Below are 24,719 nucleotides of genomic sequence, written 5' to 3' on the forward strand. Positions count from 1 at the left end.
CATCTGCGTTGACTGGGTTAAGGAAACTTGGCTCAGTGATGGATGTTGGAGTCATCAGGATGATAGCAGTAATTCAGATGGAGAGGAGAACTAATGCAGTCAGTAGATGACAGTGACAAGGGAGGGTACTACCAGATGGGGCGGACTCTGAAAGAGAAACCTTGCAAAGGGTAAAAAGAACATCCAAGTGTCAAGTGAGAAAGCTCGAAGAGTGAGGACATACTACCTTTGGGGCTGGTGCATGGAGTGTGGGAGGAGAGAAATCAAGAGAGCAGACCAAAATGAGTCAATATTTTGAAGTGGACGGTGGAGAAATGTTGGTACCATTAACTTATTTGGAAGGTCCAGAGGGGAGGTTTTGTTTCCTGGTTAGAAGCTTACTCTGAGGCCATAGGGAATGGTTAGTGATTGAGTAGGCAGGGAAAGAGGCCACAGCGGGGCAGGTTCAGGTAGGCTGGCTCTGGAAGAGCCTTGAGGGTCAGGCCAGGGGCTGGAAGGCCAAGGCTCATCTGCTCCTCCACCTTTGCCTCCTGTGTACAAGGCTGGAAGGCTCATGGGACCAGGCTCCTGCCCCTGACTGAGAGGTGAACTCCAACTCCTGACCCTCGACCCTCGGGATCCCTAGACCTGGACAGACCTGGACGCCCAGGGCAGTTCTTCCTTCCCCGCGGGCGGGGGGTGCGGGCGGTAGGCGGCGCACGCGCTCTGGACAGAGCTGCAGAGGTGGGAACGGCAGGCAGAGGGCGCAGGCGCTCTGGCCAGAGCAGCCGGGGCGGGGCACCCTCGCGGGGAAAGAGTTGAGAGCAGAGGTCGGCGGTAGAGCGGGCTCAGCGCGAGGCCGCGGGCAGAGGGCGGGTCCCGGGCGGGGGCGGGACGAGGCGGTTCCGGAAGGAAGTGGTTCCGGGTCCCGCGGCCCGGTAGAGGTAGCTATGGTGCCGCTGCAGGGGGAGGAGGTGGCCGAGTGAGGGGCGAGGCCCGAGGGGCCGGCGGCGGCGGCGGCGGCGGCGGGGACTTCGGGGCCGGGTGAGCGGCCCTGGGGGGCGGGCGGGGCAGGGAGGCCCCGGCCCGCGGGAAGGCGTGTCCGTGGCCCGGGTGGGGCGGTTCTTGGGGTGGCGGGGAGGATGCGGCGGCCCGCCTCGGGCTCCCGGGGAACCGCTCCCCTGCCACTGCTTCAGGCCACTGGGCCGGTGTCTTCTCTTAGGCGCGGCGACCTGGACACCTGCTGCCGCGGCCCCGATCCTTCCCCGTCGTCGGGCAGGCTGCGGCCCCGGCGGTTGGGAGCGTCTGTCCTGAGGACGGGGGGCGGTGTCCGGGGACGGTGCCCTTGTCCCTGAGGCGGCCCCGGACGCGTCGCCTGCGGGACCCGAGCCGAGGAGCCCCGCGCTTTGTCCTTCTCCGGAGGCTTTCCGCCGCGCGGCGGCATCTTCCTTGGGTAACATCCAGAATGAGTAGTGAAGGCTGCTCTTTATCCCGCATTGCAAAGTAAAACTTGTCTTTTTAGAAACGTATACTGAAAATGGGCGCATCTCCTGTGCTTCTTTAGGGTGTATTAGGAAACTGGGCCAGTCACTGTCAGGATTGTCCTGTCGGTGTGTCGGGAGGGAAAGAAATGGGAGAGAAACTTACCCTCCCAAATGTTTTCCTGCCGAGATGCTTTTCGAGGTGCCTCTTAGGTGATTGCTTTTCTTTTCTGGAACGAAGTAAAAACTGCAGGTAGAAATCAAGGTGTCTCAGACTTCTGACCTGGCAACCTTTTTAGCATTTTCCTGAATTCGAACTGATATGAATGAGAGACTGGAACTGAAAAGAAAAGGTTTTGGTGTGAGTTCGTAATCAATGCTTTATTTTTCAATGGTATTTTAATGGTAATGATATAATAATGTTTTATTTTTAGTGGTATTTTTAAAATGGCTACAAAAATGTTCTTTTGAAAGCCCCGCTGTTTCACACACCCCCAGAAGCCTTTAATACCTCTTATTAGAAACATGTATATATAGAAACATTTAGTAACACATTTATATACAAAATTTCTAAAATATACAAAACCACAATGAAGAAGATACACTGTTACACCATTCCAAGTAACCATTGTGAACATGGTTACACTGGGTATACACCTCCAATCTTTTTTATGCAGAGATGAATGCATGATTTTTCTAAAGTGGATTCTCTTTGGTAACCATTTTTTTCATGACTATATAGCATGCCATTATATGTCTGTAGTAATTTATTTAATTGGTTATTCCCAGTTTTTCACTACTTAAACATATTGTTGGAGAAATATAAAATCTGCACATCCGCGATTACTTCCTTAGTATACATTCCTAGATGATAGAATTGTTGGGTTTGTTTTTTCTAAATGTGAATTGCTCAGTTTCCCTCTGGAAAGGATGTGCCGTTTTGCACTCCCACCAACAATCTGTGAGTGTCCCTTTTCACACCCTAGCAAAAGGCAACAGTTAAAGGATTTCTATAGGAAGAGTTTGGGGCCATTTATGTTCTTCTCTCCAATACAATACAGGTATCTTTCTCTAGCTAGCACTTTTTTTTCTTATTTGTTGATAGCAATTCAGTTTCTCATCTTTTTTTCCACCTTTACCAGTTTACCTAGGTAAGGCAAAGGCATCAAAGACTGAACAGGAGATCCGAAGTCAGGACTTCCTTGAATTCCAGTATATCTGATTACCTTGAACAAGTCACTTACCTTTTCTAAGGGACTATTTCCTCAACTGTGTAAACGGAATTATAGAGCATTTGCCTTACCTGTCTTACGGGGTGGTTTTAAGAGTCAAATGAGATATTTATGGACAGTACATTTAAACATACTTTGTCTTGTTGGTAATTATTGCCATCTTGTAAAAATTTCAGAGCACAAAAGCATCTTGATTTTTTTAAAGCAAATTTCTGAGTTCAAAAAGCTATTCTGTGATACCCTTTGCCTCCACATTTTCACTTCTTAAATTTGAAGTTTTATATTGCTGCCCTAGATTATATTCAAAACGATATCCGAGTTATGAAATTAGGTGAATGAATGAATCCGTACAAATATTGAAGGAGAAAATATTTAAAGGCACTATATATAAAGCTGAGGGGGACAGGTATAAAGCTAAATAAAACACAGTCCTTGGGATTGTGATAAATAAAACAGTCTTTGTGCCCTGCAGGCTACAGAATATCCAGGCAGCTAGAGGGCGTAAAAGCTACTTTCCAAATTTAGATGGCAATTTTAGATGTGATGCAGGATGTCAACTATTCTCCAGCATGCTAACGTCCAATTCTGCTGACTGAGCATCTGCACAAATGACCAGGCATTCTCTTCAGGGTCATCCTTCCGAAGGTAGGAGTTGCAAGGTGGGGAAGTGCTAGTATTGGAGTCTGAGAACCTGGATTCTAGTGTCGAGTCTGTCACTTGGGGTGGATTGGTTAACCTTTTTGAGGTTTGGTTTCTTCACCCATAAAATGGAGGTGATTTCAGCTTCCTCAAAGGCTTGTTGGGAGGATTAAATGAGATAGAATTTGCAAGAGACTTAGTGAACCAGGAAGTACTGGCGCTTCTGTGAGCCTTCTTATCCACTGAAGACTTAGCTTCTCCAGGAAAGAAACTAGGTCTCTCCAACTTTGTATGTCTTGCCCTGAGCAGTCACTGGCACTTAGTAATGTTTGCTAAGTTAACATAAAATCTGACTGCTGATAAAAATTCAATTTGCACCATTGAAGAAGGTAATATGTAAATGTGGAATATTGAGAGAAATTGACTACATTATTTGGAGTCGATATTAAGGAATCAAAGGAAACATTGAACTAGTTGGACCTAGACTCATCTCTACTATGACTCATTCTACGTTATATCCCCAATGCCAGGCACATAGTCCCTCCTTATCAACAATAAACCTACTCAGGTTGCTCCATTTCAGAACCTCCTCCCTAGACCCCTATCACCCAGCCACAACCCAGTTTCTCTCCTCCCCTTCCAGCCAAACTGTTAGAAGGAGTTGTTAATAATTGGCTTGCTCAGTCTCCTTACCTTCCACTTAGTCCTCAAGCCGTGTGTTCAGATGTTTCATTCCTTTTATTGGATCTCTGTGCAGCTTTTGCCGTGAAAACCTCCTTTCTTGAAACATCCTCCTTTAGTTTGTGAGATTCTATGCTCCAGAGTTCCCTCCTTCCTCAGAGGATGTTCCTTCTCAGTCTCCTTGGCTGGTTCATCTTTCGCGAAAGGTTGATATTCCTGTAGGCTTGATCCTTCTGGTAATATGCCAGCTCTAGAATAATATAGAGCATTGAGGCTATCTGATGAAGGTTTGGTAGAATTCCCCTGTGAAACCCTCTGGGCCTGATGCTTTTTCATGGGATATTTCCTTAATAACTTTTTATATTTCTTCTATGGAAATTGGCCTGTTTAAGCTTTCTAACTCCAGTGGGGTCAATTTTAGTAATATGTATTTTTCTAGCAAAGTATCCCTTTCATCTGAGTTTTCAAGTTTATTAGATAGAGGGCTGCAAAGTAATCTCTTATGAGTTAACATTTTTTCTTCTATTTCAATGGTTCTCTCTCCCTTACCATTTCTTATTTTGTATATTTGTGCTTTCTCCCTTTTTTCTTAGTCAAGTTATATAGTGGTTTATGTATTTTAAGTTTTTCAAACACTATAGAATTTTGATTTATTACTTAGATCTAGTTTTCTATTCTCTTCCTCTACTTTTATCTTTTTTGTGTGTGTGTATGAGGAAGATCAGCCCTGAGCTAACATCCATGCTAATCCTCCTGTTTTTGCTGAGGAAGACCGGCTCTGAGCTAACATCTATTGCCAATCCTCCTCTTTTTTTTTCCCCCCAAAACCCCAGTAGATAGTTGTATGGCATAGTTGCACATCCTTCTAATTGCTGTATGTGGGACGTGGCCTCATCATGGCCGGAGGAGCGGTGTGTCAGATCCGAACCCGGGCCGCCAGTAGCAGAGCACGTCACTTAACCGCTAAGCCACCGGGCCGGCCCTCTAATTTTCTCTTTGTTATTTCCTTCCTTTTGCTTTCTTTTGGTTTACCTTGTTATTTTTTAGTTGTTGTTTTTTACTTTGGGAACATATGGATTGATTGATTGGTTGATTGATTGAGGAAGATTAGTCCTGAGCTAATATCCATTGCCAATCCTCCTCTTTTTGCTGAGGAAGATTGGCCCTAGGCTAACATCTGTGCCCATCTTCCTCTACTTTATATGTGGGATGCTTGCCACAGCATGGCTTGATAAGCAGTGCATAGATCTGCACCCGGGATCCAAACCTGTGAACCCTGGGCCACCAAAGCAGAGCGTGCGAACTTAAGCATAACCACCGGGCTGGCCCCTAAATTTATTTATTTTTATTCTTTCATTTTTATTGAGAAATATGTTTAGTGCAATGAATTTTCCTTTGATCACTGCTTTAAATGCATCCCACAGAATCTGATATATAGTGCTTTCATTGTCATTATTTCTTTTAAAATCTATAATTTGTTATAGAATAGCCAGGAGTTGTTTAATAGGAAGTTTTTAAATTTCTAGCTGGAAGGGCCTTTCTGTTTTTTGTTTTTGTTAGTAAATTCTAGTTTGATTGCATTATGATCAGAGTATTGTTTGTAATATTTCTATTTTATGGAAGTTACTGATGTTTTCTTTGTGACCTAATATATGATTATTTTTGGTGAATGTACTGTAAGCTCTTGAGAAGAATATGTATTCTCTAGTATCAGAGTGTAGAGTTTGATAAATATTCTTGAGATTTACCCTATTGATTATGCTGTTTGGACCTTCTATCTCCTTATTTTGGGTTTACATAATCTGTCTAATATACCACTGAGAGTCTCCTATTATTAGTGTGTTTCTATGTATCTCCTTGCATCTCCTGTAGTTTTTGTTTCATAAAGGTGGTTGCTATGTTATAGTCATGTGAGTATATATATTTTTGTTTGTTCTATCTTCATTTATTGTTAGGACTGGTATGTTTGGTCTCAACTGTATCATAATGTTTTATAATTATGTGTATTTTGTTATATTTGCTGTTTCTTTTGCTATGAGGTGTATTTTTTGCTATTTTATTTAAAAAAAATTGGGGAGGGGTAGTTAGGAAGGTTTGTATTTTTGTTCTAATGGTTAACCTTTGTTCTTACACCTTTTTAAATGCCCTTACTCCTCTGTTTGTTTATTTAACCTTTTGTGTGTGTGAGAGAGAAATACATTGTATCCATGAAATCAAAGTGAGATAATGATGGGTTACAGTGGAATTCTGTATCCACTTTCAGCTCCTCCTTACTCAAGAACTGGTTTAACCAAGAGAATAATCCATGCTCGGTCTCTTCGGGTCTGGCTTCCTCTGATCTGCTGATTTTCTGCTTGTTCTGTGGGCTCAGACTTGGTCCAGTTCTGTGCTAAGAGTGTGGCTGCTTTGTTGCAAAGGCTTTCCTGGGGAATTCTTTGCAATTGTAAATGCTGAGTTTCACATAGTTCACCCATTTAAAAGTGTAAAATTCAGTGTTTTTTAGTATATTGACAGAGTTCATCACTCCAAAAAGAAAACGTGTGCCCTTTCTCCCCATTGCCCCCACCCCACCCAGGCAACCACCAGTCTACTTTCTGTTTCTATGGATTTGCCTATTCTGGACCTTTCATATAAACAGAATCATACACTATGTGGTCTTTTGTGACTGGCTTCTTTCTCTTAGCATAACGATTTCAAGGGTCATCCCTGTTTGACCATGTGCCAGTACTTCATTCCTTTTTATGGCCAAATAATATTCCATTGTATGCATATACCACATTTTGTTTATTCATTTATCTTTAATGGACATTTCAGTTGTTTCTACTTTTGGCATTATGAATGATGCTGCTATGAATATTTGTGTACAAGTTTTTGTGTGGGCATATATTTTTATTTCTCTTGGGTATATACCTTGGTGTGGAATTGCTGGGTCATATGTTAACTCTGTGTTTAATTTTTTTAAGGAACTGTCAAACTGTTTTCCAAAGTGGCCGCATCATTTTACATTCCCACCAACAGTGTATGAGGGTTCCATTCTCTCTCATCCTTTCAGCACTTGTTATTTTCTGCCTTGGATTATAGCTGTCCTAGTTGGTGTGAAGTGGTATCGCATTATGATTTTGATTTGCATTTCCCTAATGATTACTGATGTTGAGTATCTTTTCATGTGCTTATTGGGCTTTCGTATATCTTCTTTGGAGTAATTTCTATTCATTTCCTTTGCCCATTTTTTGTATTGGGTTATTTGTCTTTTACTATTGAATTTGTAAGAGTTTTTTTATATGTTATAGATACAATCCCTTATCAGATATGATTTACAAAAAATGTTCTCCCATTCTATGGGTTGTCATTTCACTTTCTTGATAGCATCCTTTACAGTGTAAATGTTTTTAATTTTGATGATGCCCAGTTTATCTATTTTTTTCTTTTGTTGCTTGTATTTTTGATGTCATATCTAAGAAAATACGGCCTGATCCAAGGTCCCAAGGATTATTTATCCTTATGTTTTCCTCTAAGTTTTATAGTTTTAGCTCTTACATTTAGGTCTTTGATCCATTTTAAGTTAATTTTTGTATATGATGTGAGGTAGAGTTGAACTTTAGTCTTTGGCTTGTGGCTGTTCACTGGTCCCAGCACCATGTGTTGACTTGTTTAACCTCTTAGTATCTGATTAATCAGGTTTTCTCCCTCAGTATGATTTAGAACCCACCTATACCCTATGCAGCATTGAGCTTTTGCTATTATTCTCTTTTCCTGTCTCTTCTCCCATTTTTTAGTTGCAATTTTTCTACTCTGTCACAATATGCAACAATTTTACATTACTCTTCCACCTTCATCTTCATCTTTATTTTAGTGTCTTATATGTCCATTTCCATATTTTTAAATGCTTACTGTCAGTCCTTTGCTGACATTTTCTCAGTCATCGTTTGGTTGGATGAAGCTCATTCTCTAGTAGATTCCTCAGGAAGGGCTATTAAGTGCAGAAATTCCCTATGTTCTTGTATGTTGAAAACTGTTTTTTCCTATAGTCTTGATATTTGAGGGAAAAATATCAAGGGACAACTTGGCTGATATAAGATCCTTGGTTCACCCTTACTTTATTTTATTTTTTTTATTGTGGTAACATTGGTTTATAACATGTAAATTTCAGGTGTACATCGTTATATTTTGATTTCTGTGTAGATTACGTCATGTTCACCACTCAAAAGACTAATTACAATCCGTCACCATACACATGTGCCTAATCACCTCTTTGACCTTCCTCCCTCCCCACTTCCCTTCTGGTAACCACCAATCCAATCTCTGTCTCTATGTGTTTGTTTGTTGTTGTTTTTATCTTCTTTTTTTTTTTTAAAGATTTTATTTATTTATTTATTTTTCCCCCCAAAGCCCCAGTAGATAGTTGTATGTCATAGCTGCACATCCTTGTAGTTGCTGTATGTGGGACGCGGCCTCAGCATGGCCGGAGAAGCGGTGCGTTGGTGTGCGCCCGGGATCCGAACCCGGGTCGCCAGCAGTGGAGCGCGCTCACTTAACCGCTAAGCCACGGGGCTGGCCCATTATCTTCTATTTATGAGTGAGATCATAAGGTATTTGACTTTCTCCCTCTGACTTATTTCGCTTAGCATGATATCCTCAAGGTCCATCCATTTTGTCACAAATGGCCAGATTTCATCCTTTTTTATGGCTGAATAGTATTCTGTTGTGTATATATACCACATCTTCTTTATCCATTTGCCTCTTGATGGGCATCTAGGTTGCTTCTGAGTCTTGGCTGTTGTGAATAATACTGCAATGAACGTAGGGGTGCATATATCTTTATGCATTCATGTTTTCATGTTCTTTGGATAAATACCCAGCAGTGGAATAGCTGGATCGTATGGTATTTCTCATCTTAATTTTTTGAGGAATCTCCATACTGTTTTCCATAGTGGCTGCACCAGTTTGCACTCCCATCAGCAGTGAATGAGAGTTACCTTTTCTCCACATCCTCTCCAATGCTTGTTATTTGCTGTCTTCTTAATTATAGCCATTCTGACAGGTGTGAGGTGATATCTCATTGTAGTTTTGATTTGCATTTCCCTGATAATTAGTGATGTTGAACATCTTTTCATGTGCCTGTTGGCCATCTGTATATCTTTGGAGAAATGTCTGTTCAGATAGTTTGCCCATTTTTTAATTGTGTTGTTAGTTTTTTTGTTGTTGAGATGTATGAGTTCTTTATATATTTTGGATGTTAACCCTGATCAGATGTATGGTTTGCACATATCTTCTCCCAATTGTTAGGTTGTCTTTTCATTTTGTTGAGGGTTTCTTTTGCTGTGCAGAAGCTTTTTAGTTTGATGTAGTCCCATTTGTTTATTTTTTCTATTGTATCCCTTGCCCAGTCAGACATGGTACTTGAAAATATGCTGCTAAGACTAATGTTGAAGAGCATACTGCCTATGTTTTCTTCTAGAAGTTTCATGGTTTCAGGTATTACATTCAAGTCTATAATCCATTTTGAGTTAATTTTTGTGTATGGTGTAAGATAATGGTCTACTTTCCTTCTTTTGCATGTGGCTGTCCAGTTTTCCCAACTCCATTTATTGAAGAGACTTTCCTTTCTCTATTGTCTGTTCTTGGCTCCCTTGTCAAAAATTAGCTGTCCATAGATGTGTGGGTTTATTTCTGGGCTCTTGATTCTGTTCCATTGATCTGTGTATCTGTTTTTGTGCCAGTACCATGCTGTTTTGATTACTATAGTTTTGTAGTATATTTTGAAATCAGGGAGTGTGATACCTCCAGCTTTGTTCTTTTTTCTCAGGATTCCTTTGGCTATTCGGGGTCTTTTGTTGTTCCATATAAATTTTAGGATTCTTTGTTCTATTTCTGTGAAAAGTGTGGTTGAAACTTTGATAGGGATTGCATTGAATATGCAGATTGCTTTAGGAAGTATGGACATCTTAATTATGTTAATTCATCCAATCCAAGAGCACGGAATATCTTTCCATTTCTTTTTGTCTTCTTCAGTTTCTTTCAACAATGTTTTATAGTTTCCAGCGTACAGGTCTTCATCTCTTTGGTTAAGTTTATTCCCAGGTATTTTGTTCTTTTTGTTGCAATTGTAAGTGGGATTGTAGTCTTAATTTCTCTTTCTGCTACTTCATTGATAGTGTATAGAAATGCTACTGATTTTCGTATGTTGATTTTGTATCCTGCAACTTTACCGTATTCATTTATTATTTCTAAAAGTTTTTTGGTGGATTCTTTAGGGTTTTCTATGTATAAAGCCATTTCATCTGCAAATAGTGACAACTTCACTTCTTCCTTTCCAATTTGGATCCCTGTATTTCTTTTTCTTGGCTGATTGCTCTGGCTAGGACTTCCAATACTATGTCAATTAAGAGTGGTGAAAGTGGGCATCCTTGTCTGGTTCCTGTTCTTAGAGGGATAGCTTTCAGTTTTTCTCCATTGAGGATGATATTAGCTGTTGGGTTTGTCATATATGGCCTTTATTATGTTGAGGCACTTTCCTTCTATACCTATTTTATTCAGAGTTTTTATCATAAATGGTTGCTGTATCTTGTCAAATGCTTTCTCTGAGTCTATTGAGATGATCATGTGATTTTTATTCTTCATTTTGTTAATGTGGTGTATCACGTTGATTGACTTGTGGATGTTGAACCATCCCTGCATCCCTGGAATAAATCCCAGTTGATCATAGTGTATGATCTTTTTAATGTATTGTTGTATTCGATTTCCTAGAATTTTGTTGAGGATTTTTGCATTGATGTTCATCAGTGATATTAGCCTGTAATTTTCTTTTTTTGTGTTGTCCTTGTCTGGTTTTGGTATCAGGGTAATGTTGGCTTGATAGAATGAGTTAGGAAGCTTCCCCTCCTCTTCAATTTTTTGGAAGAGTTTGAGAAGGATAGCTATTAAGTCTTCTTTGAATGTTTGGTAGAATTCACCAGGGAAGCCATCTGGTCCTGGACTTTTACTTTTTGGGAGGTTTTGGTTACTGTTTCGATCTCCTTACTGGTGATTGGTCCATTCAAATTCTCTATTTCTTCTTGATTCAGTTTTGGAAGGTTGTATGATTCTAAGAATTTATCCATTTCTTCTAGATTATCCAATTTGTTGGTGTATAACTTTTCATAGTATTCTCTTATAATCTTTTGTATTTCTGAGGTGTCCCTTGTAGTTTCTCCTCTTTAATTTCAGATTTTATTGATTTGAGCCTTCTCTCTATTTTTCTTGGTGAGTCTAGCTAAAAGTTTGCCAATTTTGTTTATCTTTTCAAAGAACCAGCTCTTAGTTTCATTGACTTTTTCTATTGTTTTTTAAGTCTCTATTTCATTTATTTGTGCTCTGATTTTTTTAATTTCCATCCTTCTACTGATTTGGGGCTTTGTTTGTTCTTCTTTTTCCATGTCCTTTAGGTACACTGTTAGATTGTTTATTTGAGATTTTTATTGTTTGTTGAGGTAGGCCTGTATTGCTATAAACTTCCCTCTTAGAACCGCCTTTACTGTATCCCATAAATTTTGGCATGTTGTATTTTCATTTTCCTTTTTCTCCAGGTATTTTTTGATTTCTCCTTTGATTTCTTTGTTGACCCAATTGTTGTTCGGTAGCATTTTGTTTAATCTCCACATATTTGTGGCTTTTCCAATTTTCTTCCTGTACTTGATTTCTAGTTTCATACCATTGTAGTCAGAAAAGATGCTAGGTATTATTTCAGTCTTTTTAAATTTATTGAGACTTGTTTTGTGGCCTAATAGGTGATCTATCCTGCGGAATGTTCCATGTGCATTTGAAAAGAATATGTATTCTACTGTTTTTGGATGGAATGTTCTGTATATATCTACTAAGTCTAATTGGTCTGGTGTATCATTTGAGGCCAGTGTTTCCTTATAGATCTTCTGTTTGGATGATCTATCCATTTGTATAAGTGGAGTGTTAAAGTCCCCTATTATTATTGTGTTACTGTCTATTTCTCCTTTTATGTCTGTTAATAATTGCTTTATAATATTAGGTGCTCCTATGGTGGATGCGTAGATATTTACAAGTGTTATATCCTCTTGTTGGATTGTTCCCTTTATCATTATGTAGTGCCCTTCTTTGTCTCTTGTTACAGTTTTTGTTTTAAAGTCTATTTTGTCTAAGTATTGCTACCTGCACTATCTTTTCATTGCCATTTGCATGGAGTATCTTTTTACACCCCTTCACTTTCCGTTTGTGAGTGTCTTTAGATCTGAAGTGTGTCTCTTGTATGCAGCATATATATGGATCTTGTTTTTTTATTCAATCAGCCACCCTATGCCTTTTGATTGGAGCATTTGGTCCACTGACATTTAAAGTAGCTATTGATAAGTATGTACTTACTGCCATTTTTAAACTTTTTTTTCTGAATGTTTTCGTAGTTCTTCTCTGTTCCTTTCTTCTTCTCTTGCTCCCTTCCCTTGTGGTTTGATGGCTTTCTTTAGTATTATATTTGGGTTCCTTTCTCTTAGTTTTTTGTGTATTTATCATAGGTTTCTGGTTTGTGATCATGAGGGTTGTATATAGTAACCTATGTATATAGCAATCTATATTAAGTTGATGGTCTCTTTAGTTTGACCTCTTTCTAAAAGCTCTAGTCTTTTACTCCCCTCCTCCCACATTTTATGTTTTTGATATCATATCTAACCTCTTTTTTGTGCATTTGTATCCGTTACCCTCTTATCATGGAAATGGGTACTTTTTTTCTATTTGTGGTCTTTTCTTTCCCCTTTAAATAAGTCCCTTTAGCATTTCTTGCAGGACTGGCTTCTTGGTGATAAACTCCTTTAATTTTTGCTTGTCTGGGAAACTTTTATCTCTCCTTCCATTCTGACTGATAACCTTGCTGGGTAGAGTATTCTTGGCTGTAGGTTTTTTCCTTTTAGCACTTTAAATATATGGTGACACTCTCTTCTACCCTATAAGGTTTCTGCTGAGAAGTCAGCTGAGAGCCTTATGGGGTTTCCTTTATATGTAACTTGTTGCCTTTCTCTTGCGGCTTTTAGGATTCTCTTTTTATCTTTAATTCTGGACATTTTAATTATGATGTGTCTTGGTGTGGGCCTCTTTGGGTTTATATTCTTTGGTGCTCTCTGTGCTTCCTGTACCTAGATGTCTGTTTCTTTCCTGAGGTTAGGAAAGTTTTCAGCTATTACTTCTTCAAATAGATTCTCTGCCCCTTTGTCTCTCTCTTCTCCTTCTGGGACACCTATAACACAGATGTTAGTGCACTTGATGTTGTCCCAGAGGTCTCTTAGACTGTCCTCACTCTTTTTAATTCTTTTTTGTTTTATCTGTTCAGCTTGGGTGGTTTCCTCTAGTCTTTCGTCCAGCTTGCTGATCCGTTCTTCTGTATCATCTACTCTGCTTTTGAGTCCCTCTAGTGAATTTTTCATTTCCTGTATTTTATTCTTCATTTCTGATTGGTTCTTTTTTATACTTCCATTTTTTTGTTGACATTCTCACTGAGTTCATCCATTCTTCTCCCAAGACCAGTGAACATCCTTATGACTCTTTGAACTCTTTGTCAGGTAGATTGCTCATTTCTGTTTCATTTAGTTCTTTTTCTGGGGTTTTGTCCTGTTGCCTTACTTGGAACGTATTCCTTTGCTGCCTCATTTTGCCTCTTGCTCTGTGCTTGTATCTATGTATTAGGTAGGTCAGCTACGTCTCCTGATCTTGGAGAGGTGACATTATGTAAGTGATGCTTCACGAGGCCCAGCAGTATGCTTCCCTCTCGTCACCAGTTCCAAATGTTCCAGGAGTGACCCCTGTGTGGGCTATGTGTGTCCTGTTGTGGCAGGGTTGCTCTTGCTGTGGGTTCCCAGGGAGGCTAAGCTGTCCCCTGGCCAGCTGGTTGTAATGCTTAGCTGCGTGTGGTTGTTGTGGACTCTTCAGTCTCTGTCGGGTATGGGGAGCCCCAGCATAGTTGGCTGCAAGGTCTAATAGCACCTTCCTGTTGCAGTTTTTCTGTTAAGTGAGTAGGCCCCCAGCGTGGCTGGTTGCTAGGCTCAGGGGCTTAAAATTGTTGTAGGTTTCTTGCCTGTAAGGCTGTTGTCAGCTCTCTCAGGATTGCAGCTGAGTGCGGCTGGGACCAGGCGTGGGAGCACACAGTTGTTTCAGGCTTTGGAAGGTGGGGCTGATCCCCTGTGTGGCTGTTTGAGAATCACAAGTCTGCTGCAGCTAGCAAGCCCCTCCACCCACAGGACCACACACCCCGTCAACACAGTCATGCCCTGTGTACATGCCCCAACCCACTGAAGTGGACTTACTCGCCCCACTGCAGAGGCCCCATACACTCCACCAATGCAGGCCCACTCCTTGTGCACACGCTGCCCTGCAGAGGCAGATCCACTCACCCGGCTGCCGAGGTTCCAGGCCCCCCACCTTGTAGCCCCATGTGGGCCCACAAGTTGCCTGAGGGCTTGCTGTTGGATGGGGCCATTCCCTAGAGTGGGCTGGCTGCTCTGGCTGAGCTGGGTTAAATCCGTGCTCTAGTGGGTGGGGCAGACCCCCCACCCCCACTCCGTGCTAACAGGCCAGGGGAAGAGCTCCAATGGCATCTGCCAAGATCTGTGTCAGCACGCCTGTACTAGGTCACAGTAATGGCTGCCGCCAATGTCTCAGTCTCTGGGGAGGTCTCACCTCTCACCAAGATGCACTCAGAGCCTATCAAGTGAGTGTCTTTTCACCAAAGGACTGGGCACCTTTTTTTTCTGGTGATTTCAGGTTGCTTTCTGAAACGGATGAATTTGTGTGTGGGCCCTTTAGGAGCAAGCTTTTTTCCCCCTTATGTCCAATAGCTTTTTTGGGGGTATTCCCCATTGTAGTTAATAGCCAGCAAAGCCAGATATTATGACGCTTCTGCTGGTTGTGCTGAGTCTAAAAGCTGCTCATTGTGGTAATGCTCCCCTGCTTGGATCCCCCACTCCTCCGGGGAAGGCTTCATACCTTAGGATTGCTCCCTGCTGGCCCTGAAGTGTTGTGGCTTGAAGGTGGCTTTTTTCTCTCCAGAAAGGAATTTCTGTCTCTTCCACGTCACTCAGCACTGTCCCTTGTTGTGGGGGTTCTTTTTATCCAGTTTTCAGTTCTCTCTTAGGAGTAATTGTTCCAAGAGTAGTTGTAAATTTGTTGTGTCCATGGGAGGAGGTGAATTTAGAGTCTGCCTATGCCGCCATCTTGACACCGTCCTCCTCACCCTTACTTTCATTATTTTATTTTTTTATTTTAAATGTTGATCCATTGTTGCCTTGCTTTGTATGTTGTTTTTGAAATATCTAATGCTAGTTTAATTCTTTTGGATTTGTAAGTTATTTATTATTTTTACCTAGAAGTCTTGAGGATTTTATCTTTATCTTTGAAATCAAATAATTTTTAGTAAGCTATATTTCAGAGTTGATTGTTTTAGGTTAATTTTCTCAGGTATCTGGTGAGCCTTTCAGTGTGTAGATTCATATATTTTTCCATTTCTGGAAAGTTTTCTTGGAGTATAGTTTTAAATATTAGTGCAGTTCTATTGTTTGCTTTTTGTTCTCAGGAACTACAATAATAAAAATAGTATTCCTTCTTTATCTGTCTTCTATTTCCACTAGTTTTTCTCTGATGCGCGCTCTCTCTCACTCTCAATGTCATTTTCATTTTCTTGGTTGTTTTCCTACCTTTCTGCAATGTCTCTTATTAAATTTTCATTTTGAGTTTATTATCCCTTGAGCACCAGTAATTTATTCTTTACTTCTGAGATAATTTGGCCTTTCCCCCCATTTTTTTTCTCTGAGTTCACTTAACTTTTTTTCTGTCATTTCACTGTTTTCTTGGTCTATTTCTGTTCTTAGTTTTTCAATTTCTGATTCAAGGTGAGATTTTTTTTAATATGCTTAAATGCTTTTGGATATATTTAATTATGTTTGGAGTACAGACTTAGAGTTTCTTCTGCTTAATGGTTTTCTGGGGAGGAATTTTCCTCAGTTGAGAAATTCTCTTTTTCCACTTTCTTGTAAACACACATGGGGATCATCAGACTTTAAAATTTTTGCAAATCTCTTGAGTGTGAAATGGTATCTCATTGTTTTAATTTTATCTTCCTCATTAGGTAGGGTTGAATATCTTTTTGCATGTTTATTGGACATTTGTGTTTGCTCTTTGTTGAAAACTCAAAGGATATAGCTGCCATTTACTGAAGTGGGGCAGACTGTAGGAAGAGCAGATTTTGGAGGGAGGTCAGAATTTTGCTCTTAGACATGTTTATAGTATCCAGTAGGCTGTTAGATATGTAAGACTGCAGGACAGAGGATAGGTAAGGGGTGAAGATATAAATTTGAGGATTGTTAATTTATAGAGAGTATTTAAAGCCGTGAGACTGAATGAGAGTGTAGACTGGAGAGAGAGTGTAGACAGTGAGAAGTCCAAAGACTGAAGTCGCTATTTAGAGGAAGACTGGGTTCACTATTTAGGGGTCAGGGTGGTGAGGGGGGCAGTGAGGAGCAACCAGCAAAGGTGACAAAAGGAATTGTTAGAGGTAGGAGGAAAACCAGGAAAGTGTAGTATTCTGGAATCCAAATGAAGAAAATGTTTCTGGAAGGAAGGTATGATTGACTGTTAAGTGCTGCTGGTAGATTCAGGAGAAGGAGGAGAAATAACCATTGGATTTAGCAATAGGGATTTCATTAGTGATCTTGACTAGAGCAGTTTGGTGCAGTTGTAGATTGGAAAGCCAGCTTGGTGAGGGGCCAAGCAAGAATGGGAGGAGAAGAATCAGAGAGAATGACTGTGGTATACAGGCAGCCCTTTGAGGAATTTGGTTGTAAAAGGAGAGATAGGGTGGTAGCCCCAGGGGGTGTGGTTCCAGAGAGCTGGGAGAATTACGAGAGGTTATATGGTGATGGGAAGGATCCAATGGAGAGGGGAAAGCAATGTTGTGGGAGGAAGACTTGCTGGAGCTGCTCTTTCAGCTGGGTGAGGGGATGTGTCCAGTGCTGTCCTGGTAGAGTTGGCCTCTTTTGGCACCAGCATCCTCTTCAGCATCCTCCTGGGAGTGGATGCCCCTGCTGTCCTCTCATCTTTCTGTGTTCAAGGACAGATGGATTCATTCACTGCCCCTGGCCCTGTACAGTTCACTCTGAAGTAGCAGTACAAGCCAATTTTTCTTCCGTTATTGACATCTCCTCCCCAGTCACGAACGCTGCTGGTGTTTCAGCCTTTTCTCTCTCCTAATGCTGGTTCCTTTGATTAACTTTGCTAGTCACAGGTAAGTTACTTTAAATCAGGGTTTGGCAAACTTTTTCCGTAAAGGACAGGATAGTAAATATTTTAGGCCTTGTCACATATTCTTTTTTTTTTTTTTTTAAAACTCTTTAAAAATGTAAAAACCATTCTTAGCTCAGACTCTAGGGTTTAAATTAACTCTCCTCTCTTATCCATTAAGCCCCTGGGCCAGTATTTTTCATTACTAGCTGATGTGCACTAAGCAATTGCAAAGTTAATTTTTTTAAAAACAGCTTTATTGGAATATAATTTACAGGTTTAAAGTGTGCAATTCAATGGTTTTTAGTATGTTTGCAGAGTTGTGCAACCATCTCCATATCTGATCTAAGAGCATTGTCATTACCCCAAAGCTAACTTTTTTACAGCTTTGAGGTGTAATTTATATGCAATAAAATCCACCCATTTTTGAGTGAATAGTTTGAATTTTAATAAAGCTAATTTTAATATTAGCAAAGGAAAATATTCTAGGGCCGGCCCCGTGGCTTGGTGGTTAAGTGTGCACGCTCCGCTGCTGGCGGCCCGTGTTCAGATCCCGGGCGCGCACCGTCGCACTGCTTGTCCGGCCATGCTGAGGCCGCGTCCCACATACAGCAACTAGAAGGATGTGCAGCTATGACATACAACTATCTACTGGGGCTTTGGGGGAAAAATAAAATAAATTAAAAAAAAAAAGAAAATATTCTAAGTAATACCTTTTTTCACCACATAATCAGTAAATCTTGTAAACCTTTTCTCCCAAGTGACCTCCACCTTTCCCTTTAAACCAGTAGTTCTGTAGTTCCTGCACCAGCAACAGCCGCATCACCTGGGAACTTGCTATAAGTGGGGCCCACCCCTGGGGTAGGGCCCAGCAGTCTGTGTTTCAACCAGCCTTTCAGGTGATTCTGACACACACTAAAGTTGAGAACCCCTGCTCTAAGGTATATCCCTGAGTGAACTTGCTGGATTGTGGGATATGAGCACGTTCCACTTTAACAGGTACTGCCACCCCCTTCTAAACTGGTGATACTCATGTATACTCACCTAGCAGTGTATGCGAGTCCCTGTTGTTCCACACCCTCACCGACACTCTGGAATATGCAACTTTCATTTTTTTTGTGTTAATCTGGTGGGTGTGAAATGGTTGTGATCTTAATTTGTGTTTACTCGATTACTAATGAAGTTGAACATCTCAGATGTCCATAGGTCACTTGAGTTTTGTGTTCTGTGATATGCTGTTTGGAGTCTTTTGCCTATTGAAATAAATACAATTATGTAAACAAATAATCACAGTGTATTGAAATAGTCACAGTATAAGCCCAGAATTCCCAAGAAGAAAGAAACTTGGGGGGACAGAAAGAAAGTTAAGGAAAGAATCCCAGGGGAGGTGATGATCAAATAGTCCAGAAAGAATAAGAATTTGTCAGGTGGAGTGAGGGAAGGCTGTCTATGTGTTAGGAAGAGCATGGTCTGATCAGGGAAAAGCAAGTAGTGTGGTGTGGTGGACTAATAGGGTATGTGGAGGAAAAGACATACATAAAGCTAGGAGAAAGGTAGGACAACTAGATGTATATATTTTAAATTTGTGTGATCTTTTACTGATTATTGGGCATTTGGGTTGTAACTAGTTTGGGTGGTTTTTTTCTTTCCTATTATAAATAAAACTGATATAAACATCTTAGTATATATAGCTGCTTTTTTTCTTTTAAATTATTATTTTAGAATAATAAGTTTAGACTGAAATTATTAGATTAAAGGAAAGAAGGCGTGATTAGTTTCATAATTTCTTAAATATTTCAAGATTACCCATCATTAGGAAAATGTAAATCAAAATCATGGTGAGGTACCACTTCACCCCCACTAGGATGGCTATAATCCAAAAACAATTTTTCAATCCAAAAAGCTTTTCAAAAAAATAAAATAACAAATGTTGGTGAGGATGTGGAAAAATTGGAACCCTCATACATTGCTGGTGGAAATGTAAAATGATGGAGCTGCTTTGGAAAAGTTTGGCAGTCTCTCAAATAGTTAAACATAGAGTTATCAATGACCCAGCAATTGTACTCCTAGATATATACCCAAGAGAAATGAAAACATATGTCTACACAAAAACTTGTATGCAAATATTCATAGCAGCATTATTCATAATAATCAAAAAATAGAAACAACCCAAATATCCATTGAGAATTGAATGAATAAACAAATGTGATATACCCGCACAGTGGGATATTATTTGGCCATAAAAAGGAATGAAGTGCTGGCACATGGTCAAGCAGGGATGACCCTTGAAATCGTTATGCTAAGAGAAAGAAGCCAGTCACAAAAGACCACATAGTGTATGATTCCCTTCATATGAAAGGTCCAGGGCCGGCCCCGTGGGTTAGCGGTTGGGTGCGTGGGCTCCGCTGCTGGCGGCCCGGGTTCGGATCCCGGGCACACACCAACGCACCGCTTCTCCGGCCATGCTGAGGCCGCGTCCCACATACAGCAACTAGAAGGATGTGCAACTATGACATACAACTATCTACTGGGGCTTTGGGGGAAAAAAATAAATAAATAAAATTAAAAAAAAAAAATTGAAAGGTCCAGAATAGGCAAATCCATAGAAATAGAGAGTAGATTGGTGGTTGTCAGGGGCTAATTGAAGGAGGGGAGGAATGGGGAATGACTGTTAATGGGGTTTCTTTTAAAGGGGATGAAAATGTTCTAAAATTAGATTGTGGTGATGATTGTACATCTCTGTGAATATACTAAAAAACACTGAATTGTACACTTTAAATGAGTGAACTCTTTGGTATGTGAACTCTCTCAATAAATCTGTTTTTCAAAAAAATAAAGTGGAAAAAGTGATTACTTTTCAGAAAAATTAGGCTTTTTCTTTTTTTAATTTAATTAATTAATTAATTTATTTATTTTCCCCCCAAAGCCCCAGTAGATAGTTGTATGTCATAGCTGCACATCCTTCTAGTTGCTGTATGTGGGACGCGGCCTCAGCATGGCCGGACAAGCGGTGCATCGGTGCGCGCCTGGGATTCGAACCCGGGCCTCCAGCAGCGGAGTGCGTGCACCTAACCGCTAAGCCACGGGGCCGGCCCAGGCTTTTTCATCATCACCAATACTTGGTGCCCCCCCCCACAACCTTTGGATTTATTATTTTTGTTCAATTTAATAGATATGAAATGATACCCAAAGCTTCTTTGGTTAAATTATAAGCTCCCTCAATAGAACATAAACTCCAGGAGGGCAGGAACTTGCGCCTGTTTCTGTTCACTGCTGTATCCCCAGAGCAGTGCCTGGCAAATAATAGGTACTCATAACATTTGTCGAAGGAATGCATTTTGACATTTTAGTTACTAAGTAAACATTTTCCCCTTTAGTGTCTCTCTCTCTTTTTTTTAACTTTATGCATTTCTTTCTTTTTTTTTATTGAGGTAACATTAGTTTTTATAGTACATCTGAATTAATTGTTCTTCCTAGCCTCAAGTTCTTTTTGGAAAGAGGCAGTGCATAACTAAATGAGTTGAACTGAATGTACTTCTTCTGATGAGTGATCTGGTTCAAGTCCTTTGACTTTATATGCTTTTACTTTCTTCTGAAATTCATTATAACAATGGTTTGCAAATGTTTGACTATGAGGACTCCCTTTTTAAACTGATGTCCGTGTAATAATAGTTGTACTTTTTGTATCAGTCAGTGGAAAAACTACATAGTGACAAGAAGCCATTGATATTTTAACCATCACCACAGTATCTTCATAAATTGGCAAAATAGAGGTTATAATATATGAGACATATACTTATTCATTCTATAGGCTGTGCATGGTGGCTGTGTGTATTAGTCATGGACCCATGGCAATAATTTTGAAAGCCACCAGGGGTTTGGGGCCAGTAGGTTGGGAACTGCTTAATTATAGTATCAGAACTGGGGAGGATTACTGAAATGTAAATAATAGCTAGTACAGAAGATTATACCCTAATCACATATTTTTAAAATTCAATTCCTAAAGCTATCAGTTTCTTTTAAAGACTGAAGAATATTTGAAAAATCAAGTTTACATGTCTTGTAAAATTTACTTGTTTGGGGCCGGCCCAGTGGCACAAGTGGTTAAGTGCACGTGCTCCGCTGCGGGGGCCCAGGGTTTGCTGGTTTGGATCCCGGGCGTGCACCGACGCACCACTTGGCAAGCCATGCTGTGGCAGCGTCCCATATAAAGTGGAGGAAGATGGGCACGGATGTTAGCCCAGGGCCAGTCTTCCTCAGCAAAAAGATAAAAAAAAGTGGAGGATTGGCAGATGTTAGCACAGGGCTGATCTCCTCACAAAAAAAAAAGATCATTTGATAAAATTTACTTGTTTGACATTATTTGTTTTAGCAAAAAATCAGAAGGAAACTAAATGTCTAGTCATGCTTAATTAAGTTTTGGTATATTTATCTGGTGAAAGTTAGGTAGCAATTGAGTACTATAATTAGACATTGTAATTCTGATTATTCAATAATTTAAAAAGCAGGATATATCATCAAGTATTCCTAAACATTTTGACTGTGATTATATGAAGTGTTTATGTACATGAGGAAAGACAGGAAGGTAGTAGTGATTGTGTTCAGATAGAGGAATTCTGGGTAATTTTTCCTCTTTTTGGAACACTTACTTAGCAATTGCTGTGTGCCAGGCACTGTTCTAAGCTCTTTTCGTGACCTAACTCAGGGATTATCAAACTACAGTGCATTTGGCCTTCAGAGCCTGTTTTTTTGTGGCCCTTGAGCCAAGAATGGTTTTTATTTAATTAATTTATTTTTTGAGGAAGATTGGCCCTGTGCTAACAGCTATTGCCAATCTTTCTCTTTTTTTCTTTTTCTCTCCCCAAAGCCCCAGTACATAGTTGTGTATCATAGTTGTAAAGTTGTAGCTCTTCTATATGGGACACCGCCTCAGCATGGCTTGATGAGCAGTGAGCAGGTCCCGCCCAGGATCCGAACCCCCAGGCAGCCGAAGAGGAATGCACGAACCTAACCACTACGCCACCGGGCTGGCCCCAGGTTTTTATATTTTTAAAGGATTGTTAAAAAGAAAGAAAGAAAGAAAAAGCTGTAGTAGAGACTTTATATGGCCCGCAAAGCCTAAAATAGTTACTATCTGGCACTTTACAGAGAAAGTTTGCTGACTCCTGGTTTAATTCATTTTATCCTTACAACATTTCAATAAGGTGAGTCCTATTATCATCCCCATTTTACAGATGAGGAAACTGAGGCACAGAGGGCTTAAGTGACTTTTTGTTGGTGGCATTCACTGTTTTTAGAGCAGATTGCAGGCTCTTTCTACAAACTTGCTAATACTGTGTTTCTTTGCAGTATAAAAAGTGGATGGTGGCTCACGTGTCCAAGGATGGCACGGTCACGTTCTAGATCCCCCAGGTGGAAACACAGGTGAGCAGTTCGTAGTTTAGCAGAGTAAACTTGGATTTGGGATGTACTTTGACTTCCAAATTCACTGGTACTACGAACCTATTTTAATAAGCTCATGGGACCTGGTTGTTCACGGTAAATGCTTTATAGAGACAGAGGTTGTATTTTTAGGTTCTAGGAACTGACAGCTTTCTTTAATTGTGGCTGGCAGATAGAATTAATCCATAATAAAAAGAAATGCAATGACCACAGCAAGGGATAGTGAGAAAATCTTTGAGAATTACATTTTTTTACATCAGTAAGTGGTTAAGAACTCTTCAGTATATATTTTATTTTATTTTTTTCATAATATGTTTGAATAAATTGGGAGTTAGAAAATTGAGAGTTTCCTATTGCTTCTTCTTCAAGGCAGAATTAAGAGTTTTGAATAACTCTTCTCTGTCCTAGTTGGTAGTATCAATAGTATATATAATGAGATTGGAACATTTCAACCAGTATTTATTGTATACCTGCTATAGGCAGGTTCTGGGGCTACAAAGGCAAATATGACATTTTCCGGGGTCTCAGCAAGCACGCAGGCTAGCTGGGGAGATTGACACCAATAGCCAACTGTGATACGGTGGGAAAAGTGTGGTGCTCCTGACTGGGACAAAGTATTCTGGATCCACAGGGAGGGAATAGTTCTGCTTTTGTGGAGAGGAAAGGGGGATACTAAGAAAGTCTTCAAAGAAGAGATGAGATTTTAGCTGGCCCTTTAAGGATGGGTAGAATTTCTCAAGGCAGAAAGAGAGAAGAAAAGTATTCCAGTTAAGAGGGACAGCAGGAACAAAGGAGAGCTGGGAAAGTGACTAGTAGGTTCTAGGACTTAAAAAGGACCATAATTACTTACACAAAAGACAGACCAAGATTTTTCATGTTACTAGGATTTGGCCATTGTGCTTGTTCATTATGGTTCTACAATGACGAATCAATCATTTCTTCAACAGTTTTCATTTTGTAGTTCACAAGACCAAATTGTAACGGGGAGGAGCTTCAGAAAGAAAAGGGAATGTAAAGAAGCGAATGATTTTAACATTGAGGGCATCACAGAGGCTGTTTTGTTGCACCCTTTTGTGGTAGGCCCTGGTGAGGGTGCACAAAAGACCCTGCCAAGCTTAGCGCCTGATTTCTGGATTCCTGCTCAGGACTCTTTGTCCAAATGGTAAAGAGTCGGATATTTTACCCTACTTGCAAGCTAACACATTAGCCTGTCACAAGGCACTCCTGGATCGGTGATAAAGGCTTTCATTGCTCATCCTACAGCAGGCAGCTTGAGCTTTGTGTTCCTGTGTTCGCTTTACCCCTAGTCCCTTGAGGGCAGACGCTGCAGAGCGGAGCAGTGGGGTGACGACACAGCTCAGGAACCTGAGCCCCATCAGGGGCTGCAAGCAGACCTGCTGAGCCTTTGCCTAGGAGGAGACATTATCTCTTATTATCCTGGACAGCAAGCAGATCAGTCCTCTGCCCCTGAGGAAGGCCCTATCTCCATCTTCCCAGGCTGTTTGCCTTGGAAAAAATGCTGTCAGAGCCTCTGCTCACAAGGCATGCAGAACACGAGAGACCCATGGAGAATTGTCTCCCAGCAGACTCCTTGGGTCTCTTTTGTCCCTTTAGGAAAACTGAAATTGATAACAACTGTTCCAGAAATCTCCTTCAGAAGAAAGGGGCTCCATACAATAAAACTCAGATATGAAATATAATATCAAAGTGGTATTCAGTGTGAGGTAAAGATTAAAGTAAGCGATTGAGTATTTTGCCCAGTCTGGAAGACCTCAGCCTCTGGCTGCCAGCTTTTCTCCTTAGCAGTGGAAGAGATGAAGGACTTCTTCCAGGAAGTCCTCAGAGGCTCCAGTTGCTTCTTCCTGTGATGAGGTACAGCCAGCTGGGTGACAGAGTTCCTGCTTCAGCTAAATAAAGCACTTGCCAGTACATCTAGCCTAGTGACTCCGGAGGGAGATATTGCCAAGTCCAGTATATAAATCCCACCGTGTACATGAGG

General features: G+C 40.6%; 1 protein-coding gene across 7 annotated transcripts in view; it reads left to right on the forward strand.

Moving 5' to 3' along the window:
* Positions 1 to 919: 919 nt before the first annotated feature.
* Positions 920 to 24,719, forward strand: part of BCLAF3 (BCLAF1 and THRAP3 family member 3) — a 62,021-nt gene continuing 38,221 nt past the window's right edge. For 3 of the 7 annotated variants that reach the window (XM_087427575.1, XM_087427570.1, XM_087427573.1), the window contains exons 1-3: positions 1,143 to 1,432; positions 3,165 to 3,337; positions 22,628 to 22,702. In XM_087427575.1, coding sequence (XP_087283701.1) covers positions 22,662 to 22,702 — 41 coding nt within the window. In that variant the 5' untranslated portion in view covers positions 1,143 to 1,432; positions 3,165 to 3,337; positions 22,628 to 22,661. The other 4 variants (XM_087427574.1, XM_087427571.1, XM_014791145.2 and 1 more) reach the window with 4 other exon arrangements.

Source organism: Ceratotherium simum, chromosome X (assembly GCF_057802395.1).
Source record: "Ceratotherium simum simum isolate JZ-2026a chromosome X, ASM5780239v1, whole genome shotgun sequence".
Classification (NCBI taxonomy): domain Eukaryota; kingdom Metazoa; phylum Chordata; class Mammalia; order Perissodactyla; family Rhinocerotidae; genus Ceratotherium; species Ceratotherium simum.